Source organism: Malaclemys terrapin, chromosome 2 (genome assembly GCF_027887155.1).
Source record: "Malaclemys terrapin pileata isolate rMalTer1 chromosome 2, rMalTer1.hap1, whole genome shotgun sequence".
Classification (NCBI taxonomy): Eukaryota; Metazoa; Chordata; order Testudines; family Emydidae; genus Malaclemys; species Malaclemys terrapin.
This window is the reverse complement of record NC_071506.1, coordinates 225,124,267-225,140,535: the sequence shown is the minus strand read 5'-3', so window position 1 is coordinate 225,140,535 and position 16,269 is coordinate 225,124,267. Positions and strand designations below refer to the sequence as shown.

At 39.7% G+C, this 16,269-nt stretch overlaps 1 protein-coding gene across 2 annotated transcripts in view; it reads right to left on the bottom strand.

Annotated features, from left to right (window-relative positions):
- SKAP2 (src kinase associated phosphoprotein 2) overlaps positions 1–16,269 on the bottom strand; it is a 150,761-nt gene that overhangs the window by 33,703 nt on the left and 100,789 nt on the right. For both annotated transcript variants that reach the window (XM_054020109.1, XM_054020110.1), the window contains 3 exons: positions 8,332–8,456; positions 7,357–7,420; positions 6,696–6,806 (listed from right to left, as the gene is read on the bottom strand). In XM_054020109.1, coding sequence (XP_053876084.1) covers positions 6,696–6,806; positions 7,357–7,420; positions 8,332–8,456 — 300 coding nt within the window. The remainder of the gene's footprint in view (positions 1–6,695; positions 6,807–7,356; positions 7,421–8,331; positions 8,457–16,269) is intronic.

The following is a 16,269-nucleotide window of genomic DNA, read 5'->3' as shown; positions in this document are numbered from 1 at the left end:
GCTGTTCCTTCCCCAGAGAGCCAGCAATGAGCTGGTCTACATTGCCCACAGGCATGGCGGCGCCAACGTCCCCTGCATGGGTGACCTGTGCGACGTCGCGGTGATCACCCATGCCTTCCGCCTGCTGACATGTCCCGACGCCACGGTGAGGAACATTGCGGCGAACGCCCTGAGTGATGCGACAGAGAAGCGGATCGGCAGAACCCCCTCGAACCAAGAAATCGCCACCTTCCTGAGCGGCTCCCTGGATGGGGAATTTGGACGGGACGGGCGCGACATCGCTTCACTGTGGTCCCGCACTCGCAACGCCACGCATCACCTAGGGAAGCGCATCGGCTGCCGCTGGGAGTGGTGCGAGGAGCGCCAGGAGCTGGGAGTCCGGGTGCTGCACATCAGGTCCGATGACAACACCATCGTCACCCCGACGGCCAGGGGCTTGCTGGAGAGGACTCTGAAGGCCGCCATCCGCTCGCTGTATGTGGAAACCCTGAAGTGTAAACCAGACCAGGATAAAGCCTTTGAGTTGACCAGCAAGTGGGACACCAGCAACCACTTCCTTGCCGGGGGTGGCTTCACCCGTTTCACCGACTGGCGGTTCATCCACCGTGCCCCGCTCAACGGAGCCATCCGCCACGGGAACCAAGACAAGTGTTGCAGGAAGTGCAGCTACCCCAACGAGACCCTGCCCCACATCCTGTGCAGCTGCAAATCCCACTCCAGAGCCTGGCAGCTGCACCACAACGCCATCCAGAACCGCCTAGTGAAAACCATTGCGCCACGCCTGGGGGAGATCTCCGTGAACTGCACCATCCCCGGTACCGACAGCCAGCTACGACCTGATGTGGTTGTCACCGACGAGGCCCAAAAAAAGATCATCCTCGTCGACGTCACGGTCTCCTTTGAGAACAGGACTCTGGCATTTTGCGAAGCCCGAGCTCGTAAGCTGGAAAAGTATGCCCCCCTGGCTGACACCCTGAGAGCGAAGGGGTATGAGGTGCAGATGGACGCCCTGATTGTCAGAGCCCTGGGCACCTGGGACCCCTGCAACGCACGTCTCATGCGGCGCCTCATGGTCTCAGATGCCATCCGATGGTCCAGGGACATGTACATCGAACACATCACCGGCCACTGACAGTACCAGGAGGCGTGAGCCAGAGTGACATTCTCCCACTACGAGAAAGAGACCAAGTGACCTTCTCCATTGGATCATATGAACTGGAACCATAAACTCCCTAAACATTAAATCTCACCAAATGAGGGTCAATCCATCCTCATCATCATATCCACTCATTATACTCCACACCTGAACACAACCACTCTATGAACTTCATACCCTCATATCTCAATGTCTGTACTTTGACCCATCAACCTTTTACCCCCAATCGGGGATATTGCAGATTATGTATTCCTCATGCCATCTGATCTTAAACCAAACTTTGCACCCTCAATAATCTGTACGTTATTCCCTGATAACCAGAAACTTCTATGCTCAAACTCTGTTCACTATTTTTTTTTTTTAACTTCATTCTTGAAGTTATTTTTTTCAGGTTTGCACTGTCAGTTGTAGGCTACAATACATATTTGTCATGTCAAAAACATAGAGAATTGATTAATTTATCAGGCTATTAATTACTTAACTTCAGCAAAGAATTTCAGTGTCAACTTTTTTTTTTTTTTTTTTTAACTGAGTTTTCCTTTAATTGTTCTCTCTACGCAAACTAGCCTACCTTAGCTTGCTGAAAGCAGCAAAAGTTGTCTTTTCCTGCAGAATCCTGCAGGGAGGGTTTGTAAATTAGCATATCTTTGGCAGTGGCAATGATCTTGACTCTACCTGAATAATCACAGTATCTATTAAACATGCTCTTATTAAAGTGAACCAGAAAAATGATGCCTCTGTGGTAAATATGAATTTGTATATGCTATTAAAGTAAGAAGAAAATGGGTTAATAGATCAAGAGATTAGTTTTCCTCTTTTGTATCCCTCCCAACCAGCCCACACCACCTGCCAGCAGACATAAGCAGGAACTGAATTCCACTGAAAACCAAGTATTCAGTGGGCTAATAGACTGTTACTATTCTAGTTACTGGTTTGAACTATTCAGCTCAACTATTCAGCAGTTTTCTCAAGTGCTGAATTCCCAAGTTTCAAAACTATACTAATATTCCCATAATATCCTCTTCAGACAAGGAGGCAGCTTTAAATACAGCCTTCACTCAAGTCCACTACTGAAAAAAAAAACTAACTGTATTATGAAAGGGCTCAATGTGCTTTGGTCAAAATTGCACGGCCAACTGTTTAAATCATCATTTCAAAAACCTCTGAGTGCCACAGAAATGGCAGAATTCATTAGTAACTTTGGTATATGAATTGCCATTCCTTGATTAAGCAATAAGGCACAATAAGCTGTGTGTCCTAGCGAAATATCAACACTTGCAAGGCCCTGGGGGGCAGGTGGAAAGGCAGAATCCAGGACATGCTCAGTGGAGGAGGATGTTGTTGTGAGGCGCTCCTAAAGGAAGATGTAGTTCTTTTCTCTCCCCACATCTAGGTTTGGCTAGGGGGTCTGGGATAATTTCTTCTACACCCTCCTGCTTAGACCATCTTTTGGAAGTGTAGAAAGCATTATTTTCTATTGTTTAGGTCAGATGAAAAGTTAAGGACTCTTCTCTGCCCTCCATGATTAGGACACATGGTGGTGGTGGCGGTGGTCATGATGTTTTAACCTGAGCATCCAAGCAAGTTCCAGGAGAAGTTTCATCTTTACTCCCCATTTCTTGTACTGAGCATCTTCATGTAGTCTAGAAGGCAGAAGGGGAAGTGCCCAGATAGCTAGTTGGAACTCAGAACACCCAGCCAGGGAGGGGCATATGAGGCAGAGCTAAACGAGCACAAAGAGAGGGGGAAAAACTCATCTCAGAGATCAGAGGGGTAGCCGTGTTAGTCTGAATCTGTAAAAAGCAACAGAGGGCTGTCAGGCTGGAAGGAGGTTACTAGTGGAGTTCCTCAGGGATCCGTTTTGGGACCAATCTTATTTAATCTTTTTATTACTGACCTTGGCACAAAAAGTGGGAATGTGCTAACAAAGTTTGTGGATGACACAAAGCTGGGAGGTATTGCCAATACAGAGAGGAACCGGAATATCCTACAGGAAGATCTGGATGACCTAGTAAACTGGAGTAATAGTAATAGGATGAAATTTAATAGTGAAAAGTGCAAGGTCATGCATTTAGGGATTAATAACAAGAATTTTTGTTATAAACTGGGGGCGCATCACTTGGAAGTAATAGAGGAGGAGAAGGACCTCGGAGTATTGGTTGATCACAGGATGACTATGAGCCCCCAATGTGATATGGCTCTGAAAAAAGCTAATGCGGTCTTGGGATGCATCAGGTGAGGTATTTCCAGTAGAGATAAGGAGGTGTTAGTACCGTTATACAAGGCACTGGTGAGACCTCATCTGGAATATTGTGTGCAGTTCTGGTCTCCCATCTTTAAGAAGGATTAATTCAAACTGGAATAGGTACAGAGAAGGGCTACTAGGATGATCTGAGGAATGGAAAACCTGTCTTATGAAAGGAGACTCAAAGAGCTTGGCTTGTTTAGCCTAACCAAAAGAAGGCTGAGGGGAGATATGATTATTCTCTATAAATATATCAGAGGAATAAATACCAGGGAGGGAGAAGAATTATTTAAGCTCAGTACCAATGTGGACACAAGAACAAATGGATATAAACTGGCCATCAGAAAATTAGACGAAGGTTTCTAACCATCAGAGGAGTGAAGTTCTGGAATAGCCTTCCAAGGGGAGCAGAGGAAGCAAAAGACATATCTGGGTTCAAGACTAAGCTTAATAAATTTATGGAAGGGATGGTATGATGGGATAGCTTAATTTTGGCAATTAATTGATCTTTGACTATTAGCGGTAAATATGCCCAATGGCCTGTGATGGGACACTAGATAGGGTGGGATCTGAGTTACTACAGAGAATTCTTTCCTGGGTGTCTGGCTAGTGAGTCTTGCCCACATGCTCAGGGTTTAGCTGATCACCATATTTGGGGTCGGGAAGGAATTTTCCTGCAGGTGAAATTGGCAGAGGCCCTGGGGTTTTTCGCCTACCTCTGTAGCATGGGGTATGGGAAACTTGCTGGAGGATTCTCTGCACCTTGAAGTCTTTAAACCACAAGTTGAGGACTTCAATAGCTCAGACATAGGGTCAGGGGTTTATTACCGGAGTGGAAGGGTGAGATTCTGTGGCCTGCGTTGTGCAGGAGGTCAGATTAGAAGATCATAATGGTCCCTTCTGACCTTAAAGTCTATGAGTCTATAAATTATGTTCTACTAGCTCTGGTTTTAGTAACTATACAACAACCAAATAGGCAATATTCAGGTGGCTGAATAGCTCCTGTACTCATGGCATTCAGAAAAATGTACTGTTCAATTCATAACATTAAATTCAATAAACAAATGTAAAAGTGACTATCGAACATGTGACCTTTCAACTTTTGATGGCCAAATACAATATAATTGACAAGACTGTGACATGAGGGATTAAAAATAGATAGCTGGTTACCTGTTCATGATTCCCAATCTAGCTGAGACAGGGTCACAAGACCTGATGTGAAAAAGCCTCACACAGCACAGTATAACTTTGATGCTACAGAATATTTATGAGGGAAACACACTTAAGTCATTAAACTTATTCCATAATTAGTGCAGACAGATTTTGTCATTTATTTCTTGTAGTTGGGTATACCTAGAAGCCACAACAGAAATCATGGTCCCATTGTGCTGGGCACTGTTCAAGCAAATAGTAGAGACAGACCCTAAAGAGCTTACAAAGTGCCCAGGATCAGAGAGGAAGTATATGGTTGAGTTGGAAACTGAACACACATATCCTAAATTCCAGGCCACTAACAAAAAGACCAACCCATCCTTTCAGTTTTACTGCTTTCTAGTCTTGTCTCCTACATTGTAGGTGACAAAAATTGTTGGAAAAACCTATGTAAATATGATATGAAAGTTAAAATATTTTTGAATACTCCCAGGGCCATCAGGATGCAGGTTAGCAATATTTTGAATACAAATTTTTTATTAATGTGAAAGTAAATTTTATAACTCCTGGCTCTCAACATACTTTCCAGTTTAACTCATTCAAGCTATGACCATTACTACTGCAGCTCCGCTTATTGCTTGAAAGGGCCCCATGAAGATGTGAAATGAAGCTACCCTATAGTGAGGTTTACTTTAGTAGTTACATATTTAGGGGGAAAATAAATTTATAAAAGGTATAAGCAAATGTACAGGACCATAACCTGCCAGGTGCTGAATACTCAAAGCACAGTGCAAGTGGCATCCAACACATGGCAGGCCCGGGCCCAAATAGACTGATCTTTTTGACCTTGTGACTTTGGACTTTAAACCCATTGAAGGTCAGTTCTTTATTTTTCAGTGCATTCAGTGCACACAGATACACTCCAAATAAACAGAGGATCTATCCATGTGATGAACTCTGCAATTTAGTTCCTGGTCACATATATGGAAAATTATGCCCTTACAGCTACCCCAACAGATCATCTCTTGAGCCTTTCTAAACACAGAGAAGTCCTTCTACACTTCCACAAGTGTACAATAAACATTCTTATCAGCTTCCATAATTATCGGCTCTGATAGTTCATTGAAATGCAGTTAACACTTAAGTTCATAAGAAGAGCACAATTTCCAAAGAGTGCCACCCAACCGTATTTTTTCTAATGGATAAAATATTCAACATGCAACAAATATAGAAAGTTAGGTCTATGTCACATGCGATTTATTTTTTCCTCTAAGATACTGGTTGATAGTAGTGCTTTCTCTGAACAGCAAAAGAAACAGAATTCTATCTTGCATTATTGCATATCAAATGACTGAGTATTGGCATTTTTTATTTTAAAATGTCATTTTTACACATAGCAATTGAATATCTCCGACAGCTTACTAAAACATAAACAAGAATAAAAGACACGTCTTCCTGCTATTTTACTGTCTGTAATAAACTCCAAGGTCTATTGCCAAGAGAAAAATTTTGAGATTTACGTTTGATTATCAAGAGGAGTAAACGTTTGACCATGTCTGAAAAACCAGAGTAAGAAATCACTGTATTATCAGATTCATGCTGGATGATATGAAAAAACAAAGTCAAGTTTCCCAGTGCCTTTATTTACAGATCATCACTACACCTCTCCAACCCAACACATTGCACTGTTGCAAGGGATATTGAGATCATATATTAGACAGAAGTGGATGGCATATGGAGTGGATAGAGAACCTCTAGTTAATACAAATGGTAAAATGAAGAAAGAAAAAATGATGGGCAAGTTGGCAGAAAAAGCTGTAAGGCAAGTCAATTTTATAATTAAAAAATTATGTAGCAGAGACAATGCTAATGAGCCAAAATTCCCACAGGACTATTTTTACTATTTGTCTGATTTTGATGTCCTGATTCACCAAGACGGAAGTGTCCTCACTCAGACTTGGTAAAGGGAGTATATTCTTTTCGTTACTATAGTAGAACAGTACAATTCAAAACACAAGGGCTTATATATTAATCTGAGTACTTTAGCCACTCACTGTCACTCCCTCACAGTTACCAGACCAGAAACTGAACTTCTCTCAAAACACATCAGATTTCTCTAGTCACATAAAACCTCAGAAATACCTGGAAGTTCTTCATAAATGTCATCGTCTATTGGTGCAGTGCTGACTGGAGGAGAAACTTGTCCAACGTCATCATATTCTTCCTCCTCAGGAATGACATTAGATCCCAAGTCTGTTTAATAGCAGTTTAGAAAATTAGCATTTATGAGAATAGAAGACGACCCAAAGTGAATGTTTGTGCAGCATACAGCACACTATTTTAACGGGAATTTTACTGAATCTTAAGAACAAATGCTACTAACAATGGAATTACTTATATAGGTCCTTGTAGAAGAAAAATATATTAACTTCTTTGGTTTTCAGGTCTCAGAAAAGATCTTTAAGACACCAAGAAGATGAAAGTTGTTTAAGTTAAATTGTGCTCTTCTTCTACATACCATTTAAAGTGCTTTATGGTCATCAGATTCTCCAAGAGGTATAGGGATAGATCTATCTACAAAGAGTTTTAAGATATAGAAAATATTTGGAAAAACAGAGTCCTGGAAAAGAAAAAAAGTAATGCAAGAAGCACAATATAGCTGAGAATCAGCACATGCGGTCTGAAGCCTGGATTAAAAATGGTTCTACTGTATTATGCACATATAGAACATCAGTTAGTAGATAACGCTATTATTAATAAACATTATTAAAAACAAAGACTATTGTTTCACTGATTGACTTACCTTGCAATACAAATTTGATTTCTTGTAACCATTCCTCTGCTTCTTTGGGAGTAGCTGCTGTAAACTACAATAAGCATAATATTAATAATAGTTATAACGGTCATATAAATACAAACACCACCACATTTGTAATGGAAGGAAATGTAGCATTCTTGTCACTTCTTCAAGGAACCATTAGTAATTCTCTTCATGTCTTCTGGTACTTTTCTTGCAAGGATGCTTCTTATAATGTACAGTTAATTTTGACAAATTTACGTAATGGAAGCAGAGGATGATGGATTTGAAACTCTGATCAGCAGCTGGCAGCTGTGCAGAAAAAAGCTGCTTCTCTTCATCAATGTCAAAGCCAGAACTGATGAACAAAATTTGCCCTTGACAATTAGAAGACACCCATGAATTTCTTTAGACTGCTGGATACAGTTTTCTTAAAAATGTTCTTGTCAGATTCCAACACACTACCTGACAACTTAATTAACTGGCTTTCAACTGCAATCTCAGATATTTAAAACTTATTAAACTTACATTCCATATTGATGCCTAGCTGATAGATCTTTGAATTGCATAGCTGATATGTGCTTCTACCTTGATGTTCCTTCCAAAGCCCTAAGCAATACAATATGTATTTAACTCAGATATTTCTTCTTTGATAACTCCATTTTTTTACTATATAATTCATCCCAAAAATCAGACCAATTATATATAGATATTATAGACATAATGCTCACAATTAAATGACCAATAGATAAAAGTAATAGATTTGCTTGTTCTTGTTCAAAAAAAGATAGTATTTGAACTTAATCTGAATTTTTTCAAAATGTATTTCCTATTATATGAATGTACAGTGTAAGCAAGCCAGTGTTCGTTTTTTTCACTAATGTGTCAGGGAGAGTTGTTTTACTGAAATGTTAATGTCTCCGTAACTGGAATCATAACGGTTTTATCAATTTAATTTCAAGACGACATAAGAAGTCCAACCTGATAAATGCGTTTATCAGGAGCCGAGATTTCAAAACAGCAATCTTTCTTTCCATCCTTCCGAAGGGTATTATTCATTCTGACGGTGTATCCATCTATAGCAAATTCACCTTTCTGTTGTTTGTCTGTTGGAGATAAAAATGAAGTTAGAACTTCATTTACAACAGTGAATGTAAGCGGTCCAGCAGGTTATCATTTATTCAGATTTTGTTTTGTGTTTCCTGAATATTACAATGAACAGGGAGGTTTTTAGCAAAATAATTAGGTGATGCTTTTGGAGATAAAGCTTTATTTTAAAAGAAGGTATAAACTAAAGTACATTTTTTATGTAGGATGCCTAAGGAATCCCACAGGGAGATGTTTGCAGATGGTGGTCCTGTTTAGTAAGAAGTGCATGCTATGACATGTCTAGGGAAAGCCAAGAACTGGAACATGGAACTCATAAGACAAGTTTACCATAAATCAGTCTTTCTTTCAGTTTCAATGGGAAAACCTTTCTAGCTTATAACTTGCTGAGTCCCTTGCTAAACTTACCACCCTCATCCCTCAAAACAGTAAACTTCAAATTCATTTTTAAGCAACTGTAAAAGCCTCTCTTTCTACCGAATCCTCTTCAAGATGCACCTTCTTTGTGTAAACTCTTGAATCAATTTAGAAGCTCATTTAATACCTGCAGTGTGTTCCAAGAGAATTCTCCACCTAACACTACAACTGTTGAATTACAAGCCAAGAAGAGGATAGAATTTGATCACAGTTCAACACTTTGGGCCATGTGTTTATATCACAGACAATTCCAGATCACAATTTTATGTATTCTCAAGGTTCTTGTTTATAAGGGGCTGACTTACAAACAGCTATTCTGAAAGTGAGACATGGCTTAAAAAAAGCCAGGGTTTAAACACACAAAATGTTTGGATCAAGATATCTCTGTTTCTTTTAGAGACTACACTCTTCAAGGTAGGGCCTACACCATCTTTATATGTGGAAAGTGTCCAGTACAAACAAAACATGAATAAGTAACAACAACAATGTTGAGATCCATAATCTCCATATGCCATCTTGCTATACTCAAGGTAAAGATGGCTGAAGTCTGCACTGTAAATCTTCATCAGTGATACTTCGCCCACTCGTAGTATGTTATTGTGTACATGAGAGCTAAATAACGAAAGTAACACTAAGGCCTTTATTACACTAGAAAAATATTCATTGCTGATGAGTATTAGCAATGGGTTCACTTAAACCAGTGCTGAACATAGCTTAGCTGAAAGTGTGGCCAAGGACAAATAATTTTCAGCACCTCTTCAGAAACATCAGTATGACACCTGTTGTCAGCAAGGGATACATTTCCTGATAAGGGTAGGAAAGGTTTAAGAGACTATGGCCTTCCACAGAGTTGTTGCATATCTAGAAAACTTGTAGAAAAGTTCAGCTATTCTCCACTTCTTCGACAGTGAAATTAATTTCACCTCCACAAAGCCCAAGCAACTGGATTTTGCTTGGAGGAAATGGTACCATGCTCTGGACTTTGGGGGCTAAGGTGCAAAGGGAGTTGCGTGATGGTGAAGGTCTATCCCCCTTGCCATCCTGGGGACAAAGCAGAGGGATGCAGCACTGCCTTGTCACATAAATACAAATCCTGTGGTTCCTTTCTTGACCTGCCCATATACCCGTTTATGCAGAATCAGTGTGGTGGTGATGCCAGGGTTGAATAGTCAGTCACCATACAACTACTCTGCTGGCAGCCCCACATGCACACAGTCCCAAATCTATTTGTGCTGCCCCACTACAATAGAGTGAGTTTTCCCCCAGGCCAAGTAAACATTGAATAACAAATTTGCACAAATGAATTAAGAGCATAAAACTGAGTTCTCTGCCTCCTTCTCCTATTCACTTCCTCCAATAACTTTTACTATGTCTACATTAACTACTGTTATATAGTATTAATATTTTATGTCTGTTCACTCCTCCATCCTCACCACATGCGCAAAATTCATGGAATTATATATTATCATACTGAGGCAGACACTAGAAATAATAACTTGCAACAGGCTAACCAAGTCCCTTTTCAATGAAATTCATTTCAGTCTAGAAATTTTATTGTTCATTCACTTATGACCTCAGGGAGCAGATGAAGTAGACTACATTAATTTCTCACTCTCCGTGCTGGAAGTTTATCAAAACCCAGAAAGACAGTAGCACGAAGATGGAATAAACAAATACCAGGTTCAAAAGGTAAAACCATTTTGTCAAGATAAAAATGAGGCAAGTTATTCAAATTTAGTATCTTGGAATATTTGTGAGAAATTCTCTCTCGTACTGATGACCACTTTATATGGTAATACAGTTTTTCAGAGTTACTCTAGAATGATCTCTATACTGTACAAGTTTCTTCAAAAAACAACAACAATACAATTAGACTACAAAGAATGCAATACAGACTGCAATAAATGCGAGCACAGCATATGCTGTTCATATTGTCTTGGATTGTTTTATTGTTTATATTATCATTGGTTTATCTCTCAAAACACACAACTCCAGTGCTAATGATAACTACTTGTGTGCACCAGCAAGAAAATATATGCCCTTACTATTAAATTCTTCCAATCAACTTTACAAAATAAGCTACCTACAGTATTGCAGTTTTCCCTCCCTGGTCACATGTGCAATAAAGGACTCCCAACTAAGGCCCTGATCCTGTAAAGATTTTCACACACACTTGACTCTATGCACTGTGAGCAGTCCCACTCAATATGACTGCTTCCAGGCCCCCATTCAAAGCCCAGTGAAGTCAATGGACAGATGCTCATTGACTTCAAAATGGGCTTTGGGTCACTCCCACAGTGTATAAATTAAGCATGTGCATGAGTCTTTGCAGGATCAAGCCCTCACTGAGCAAATTCCTTTTTTGTATTTTTACAGAGGTGTTCATGCAGTTATCAGTTTACAACAGAAGTATATTTCTGGATACCTTGAGCTCTATTGTGGTGAAAAGTTAAACGACTGTTACCATTTTAACTAAAATAGCTCAGACAAAGATTTTTACTTGAATTTGGAAGTTAGTTTCCTACTTTTTTTTAGTGTCGGCATATTTTAGGCATGCATGGATTCTTCTGCCTCCTGGGAGTAATTCTGCATTTTTCAACTAAATTCCCCAAGAACTAGAAGGATTTCATTTTCTGATTCCTGCATCTCCAACTCAAACCAGAGATTTTGCAAGGTCACAGTGTAAAAGTGATGGAGTGGCCAAGGGAAAAGAACTATGAACAGAATACAGTTTTCAGTGAAGGGGTAGTATTCTCATGGCCTCTCATTCTCCTGACAATTAGACTTGCAATCTGATAACAGGAAACCCCTGGGTTATTACAATATGCCACACAACTGCAACAGTGTAATATTGATAATGCTACTACAGAGGGACATGAACGGCATTAAGTCAACATTGTTCTAATATCATCCTGCTAACATGATTCTCTGAATGCCCATTTCAGAATGCAGCTTTATATTGCTCCTATCTCCTCTCTCAGGTGCATGTCAAAAGAAAGAGAAAACTCTGGGCCCCTGTGGAGAATTTTTGCTCCATAGAGCAACACTAGTATAAAAGGAGTATAAAGCAATGAAAATCAGGCCCCATGTGTTTATTTTGTATAGCAGCTTTGACACAAAGTATATCAAAAAGATTTTACAAAGATGAATAGTAAAGTATGAGACAAACTTCTTATTTGGGAGGTATAGGCAGGAAAAAAGAAAGATGTTTTTGACTGAGATTTGAGAGTCTGTCAAGTGGAGAAAAGCATTCTAGGCTGTCACACCAGAAGTGGTGAATTATTGTGTTGGGATGGAGAGGACACGAGTGCTAGATGAGCAGAGGGAATCCCGAGAGAAGCCGAGAAAGACAAGGTTTTGAGGTAGCAGGGGGCAACTGCGTCCATGAAGAATTTTGAAATAAAGGAGGGTACACTTTGAACTAGATCTTGAAATGGCTGGGCTGCCAGTTTGAAGATGAAGAAGAGGTCGCCATACTTCTTAGCACATGTGAAAAGGAAGGCTGCAGCATTCCACAAATCCTGAAGTATGGAGAGAGCTAGGACTGTGGAGAAGGGAGTTGATATAGCAAGGTAGGAGGAGACAAAGACAGTGTGGGATTTCAGATAATGATAAAGTATGTACAGTATTTTTATTTGTGAGGTTGTAATGGCTCTGAATAACAGATGCATGCAGTATTTACTTGTATCTAGGTAAGCATTTTATCTACCCCAGAGCCTGGAGCAGTTCTAAGCTATTATGATGATACTTCTATGATCTGTTAGGTCAATGGGTATTTTGGCAAGCACACTAATACTGAAAATGTCAGCTATGTCTGACAGTCAGAAAAGGCATTTTGATCTGGTAAATAGTATTAACTGTTTCTATAATATAGGGCTTGTCTAGACAATGGAGTAATGTGCACTAGGGGAGTGTAATTTCTAAAGTGAATTAGTGTGTTGTGTGTTAATTTGTCCATGTACATCCTGCTGGTGTGCACAAAATGTTCCCTAGTGTGCTTTAACCCAGTGCACCAAACAGGTCGACACAGACCATATTAGTGCTTTTTAGAAATCACATCCCTGTAGTGCACCACTGTGTAGACAAGCCCTAGGGTGCCAGATGTCCCGATTTTATAGGGACAGTCCCGATAGTCAGGATTTTGTCTTATATAGGCACCTATTACCCCCCACACCCTGCTGGAATGACTCCTCAGGGCCAAAGAAGCTGGGCACAAACTTAGAACAAGTTTACGACTGCTCTAAGTTGCCAGTGCTGATAAGTGAAGAGTGCTGATAAGGGAAGAGGAACTGTGACTTAAAGCTACCTTCTCTTACCTCTGGTGCTGCACAGAACATAGCTCAGCTGGACCAGAGAATCTGAGCCACTGTTTTACATCCTGCTTGATTAATATTTTCTTCCATTTCATGTTTCTTTGGACTTCTAAAGTTTAATTATTACTATTTAAGTATATTTTAGTAGGATCTAAAGGTCCCAGTCAGGGTCCTATTGTACTAGGTGTTATACAAACATGTAAATCTGGAGCTAAATTGTGTGCTTGGTTGTGCATGCAACCCCCACTTCCCCCCATTAAAATCAACAGGAACTGCAAACATGTAGTTAAAGGCAAAACTATATGCCATGAGCTTTTAAGAAAGAAGAAATCTTTGACCAAGTTGTGAGCATGTATTCTCATGTGTATACTTGGCAAACCAATCTCAAACTGATGTGCATCCAGCTGATAAGTAGGGAGAATGTGGGCTTGTTGACTGGTCGTTACACAATTGTGGTGTCTCTTCCTACCCTGTCAGCTTTTGTTTTCAATAGCTTGCAATGGACTATTTAGACCATGTTATTTGTGACTGAAACATAAAAAAAAACTATAGCTAGAGGAAATCCTCCAAACACCAGAATTGGTGCTTATTGTTTTGAACAGAGGACATGAATATACAGTAGTGATTAAGAACATCTTGAAGACAAGGCTGGTGGCTCTTTAGAGTTAACTTGACACACTCCTCAGTATTCAAAAGAATTTAAAATTAATGGATTAAAAACATATTTGATATTACAATTCTTGCACATGCAAAACTCCCATTGACTTCTGACCTGGACTTATATGCAAGGAAAGAATGCACAATCTAGCCTTTATGGGTAGTCACAATGAAGGAAGGAGAAATGGACATATCTTAGGTACGGGGTTTAGACTGGATTCAGTTGTATTCCTGCCAATGTTAAGGCTGGTAATATAACTGCAAACTTGACCAACCTCATGGCTAACATTGATAAGAAGCCTATATTTTAGTCTGTGTTGAGAAACAAATGCAATAATAATAGCAGACTGGAGGCTCTGCAAGGAAATTAAAAATCTCTCACAATAGTTTTAGAGACTGAAAAAAATGTATTGACAAAAAAGGTTGCTGTTAATAATACATTAAATGATATATTCAGCTCACAAAAGGAAGCTAGGGAGAACTGATACAAAAAACTCCAAGATCATTTTCTAGGGGAAGAAGAAATAGTAAAAGAAACAAGCCAGGATCACATCAGGACATTCAAAAATGTTTTAAGAATGATCAAACTTTAGAAACAGAGACTCTCTCTTAGAATTCCAAAAGGAAGCAGCAAAGGAAATAAGGGAACATTTAACAGATACCTTTAAAATCTCTGGAAACCAGGAAAGCATCATAGTCAGAGTAGGAAGAGGGAATTGTAGCAAGCGGAAAATTGCACACGTAAATCCTGTGGGCTTTGAGATAACAAGACCCCTAGGTCTGTATTTTTTAAAAAAAGAAGAGACGAGATTAGGTGGATCAGCATAGTTGAGTTGGAATAAAACCAATGCTACCAGGCTATTCAAACAGTACCATGGAATCTCTATGGATAAGTCCATGCTTGAATAATAGGAGTATAACAGTAGGAATATACTCCTGACAACCTGACCAGGATGGTGATAGTGACTGTAAAATGTTCAGGAAGAAAAGAGAGGCTACAAAAACAGAAAACCCAGTAACAATGGGGATCTCAACTATCACCATGTTGCCTGGGAACATGTCACCTCAGGACAGGATGCAGACATAAAATTTCTGGACCCCATTAATGACTGCTTCTTGGAGAAAGGCAATTCTTGATTTAGTCGTAAGTGGAGCACAGGATCAGGTCCAAGAGGTGAATATAGCTGAACCATTCAGTAATAGCAACCATAATGGAATTAAATTTAACAGCCTCGTAAAGGGAAAATGCCAAAGAAACCCACCACAGTAGCATTTAACTACACAATAATGAGGAGTGTAGTTAAATGGAAATTAAAAGGAACCAGAGTGAAATGCCTGCAATACAGCATGGAAACTTTTTAAAAAAACCATAATAGAGACTCAAACTGTATAATATGCCCCCAAATTAAAAAACAAAAAACAGGACGAGGACTAAAAAAATGTCACCAGGGCTAAATAGAGTAAAAGAAACAGTTAGAGACAAAAAAGACATTCTTTAAAAACAAAGTCAAATCCTAGTCAGAAAAATAGAAAGGAACAAACTCTGGCAAATCAAGTGTAAAAGTTTAATTAGGCAGGCTCCCCAAAAATTGAAGAGTAACTAAAAAAAGACAAACAAACAGCAAAAAGGGGAAGAAGAAATAGTATATGAGAAGCATGAAGCCTGCCAAACAATCAGTGGGGCAACTGGATGAAGATGCTAAAGGAGCACTCCAGAAAGACAAGGCCATTGTGGAGAAACCAAATTAATTTTTTGCCTTGGTCTTCACTGCAGAGGATGCACAGGAGATTCCCACACCTAACCCATTCTTTTTAGGTGACAAATCTGAAGAACTGTCCCAGATTGAGGTTTTGGAACAAATTGACGAATTAAACTGTAATAAGTCACCAGGACCAGATTGTATTCACCCAAGAGTTCTGAAGGAACTCAAATATGAAATTGCAGAAATACTAACTGTGATATGTAATCTATTGCTTAAATCAGCCTCTGTGCCAGACGACTGGCAGATAGCTAATGTATGATGATTTTTTTAAAAAGACTTCAGAGGTGATCCTGGCAATTACAGGCCAATAAGCCTAACTTCAGTACCAGGCAACCTGGTTGGCACTACAGAAAAAAACCCAGGATTATCACACATGGTAGGGAAGAGTCAACATGACTTTTGTAAAAGGAAATCGCATCTCACCAATCTATTAGAATTCTTTCAGGGCATCAACAAACATGCAGACAAGGGTGACCCATTTGATACAATGTACTTTGACTTTTAAAAAGCCTTTGACAAGGTTCCTTACCAAAGGGTCTTAAAAAAAGTAAGGAATCCTGGGATAAGAGGGAAGGTCCTCCCATGGATCAGCAACTGGTTAAAAGATAGGAAACAAAAGGTAGGAATAAATGGTCAGTTTTCACAGCGGAGAGCGGTAAATA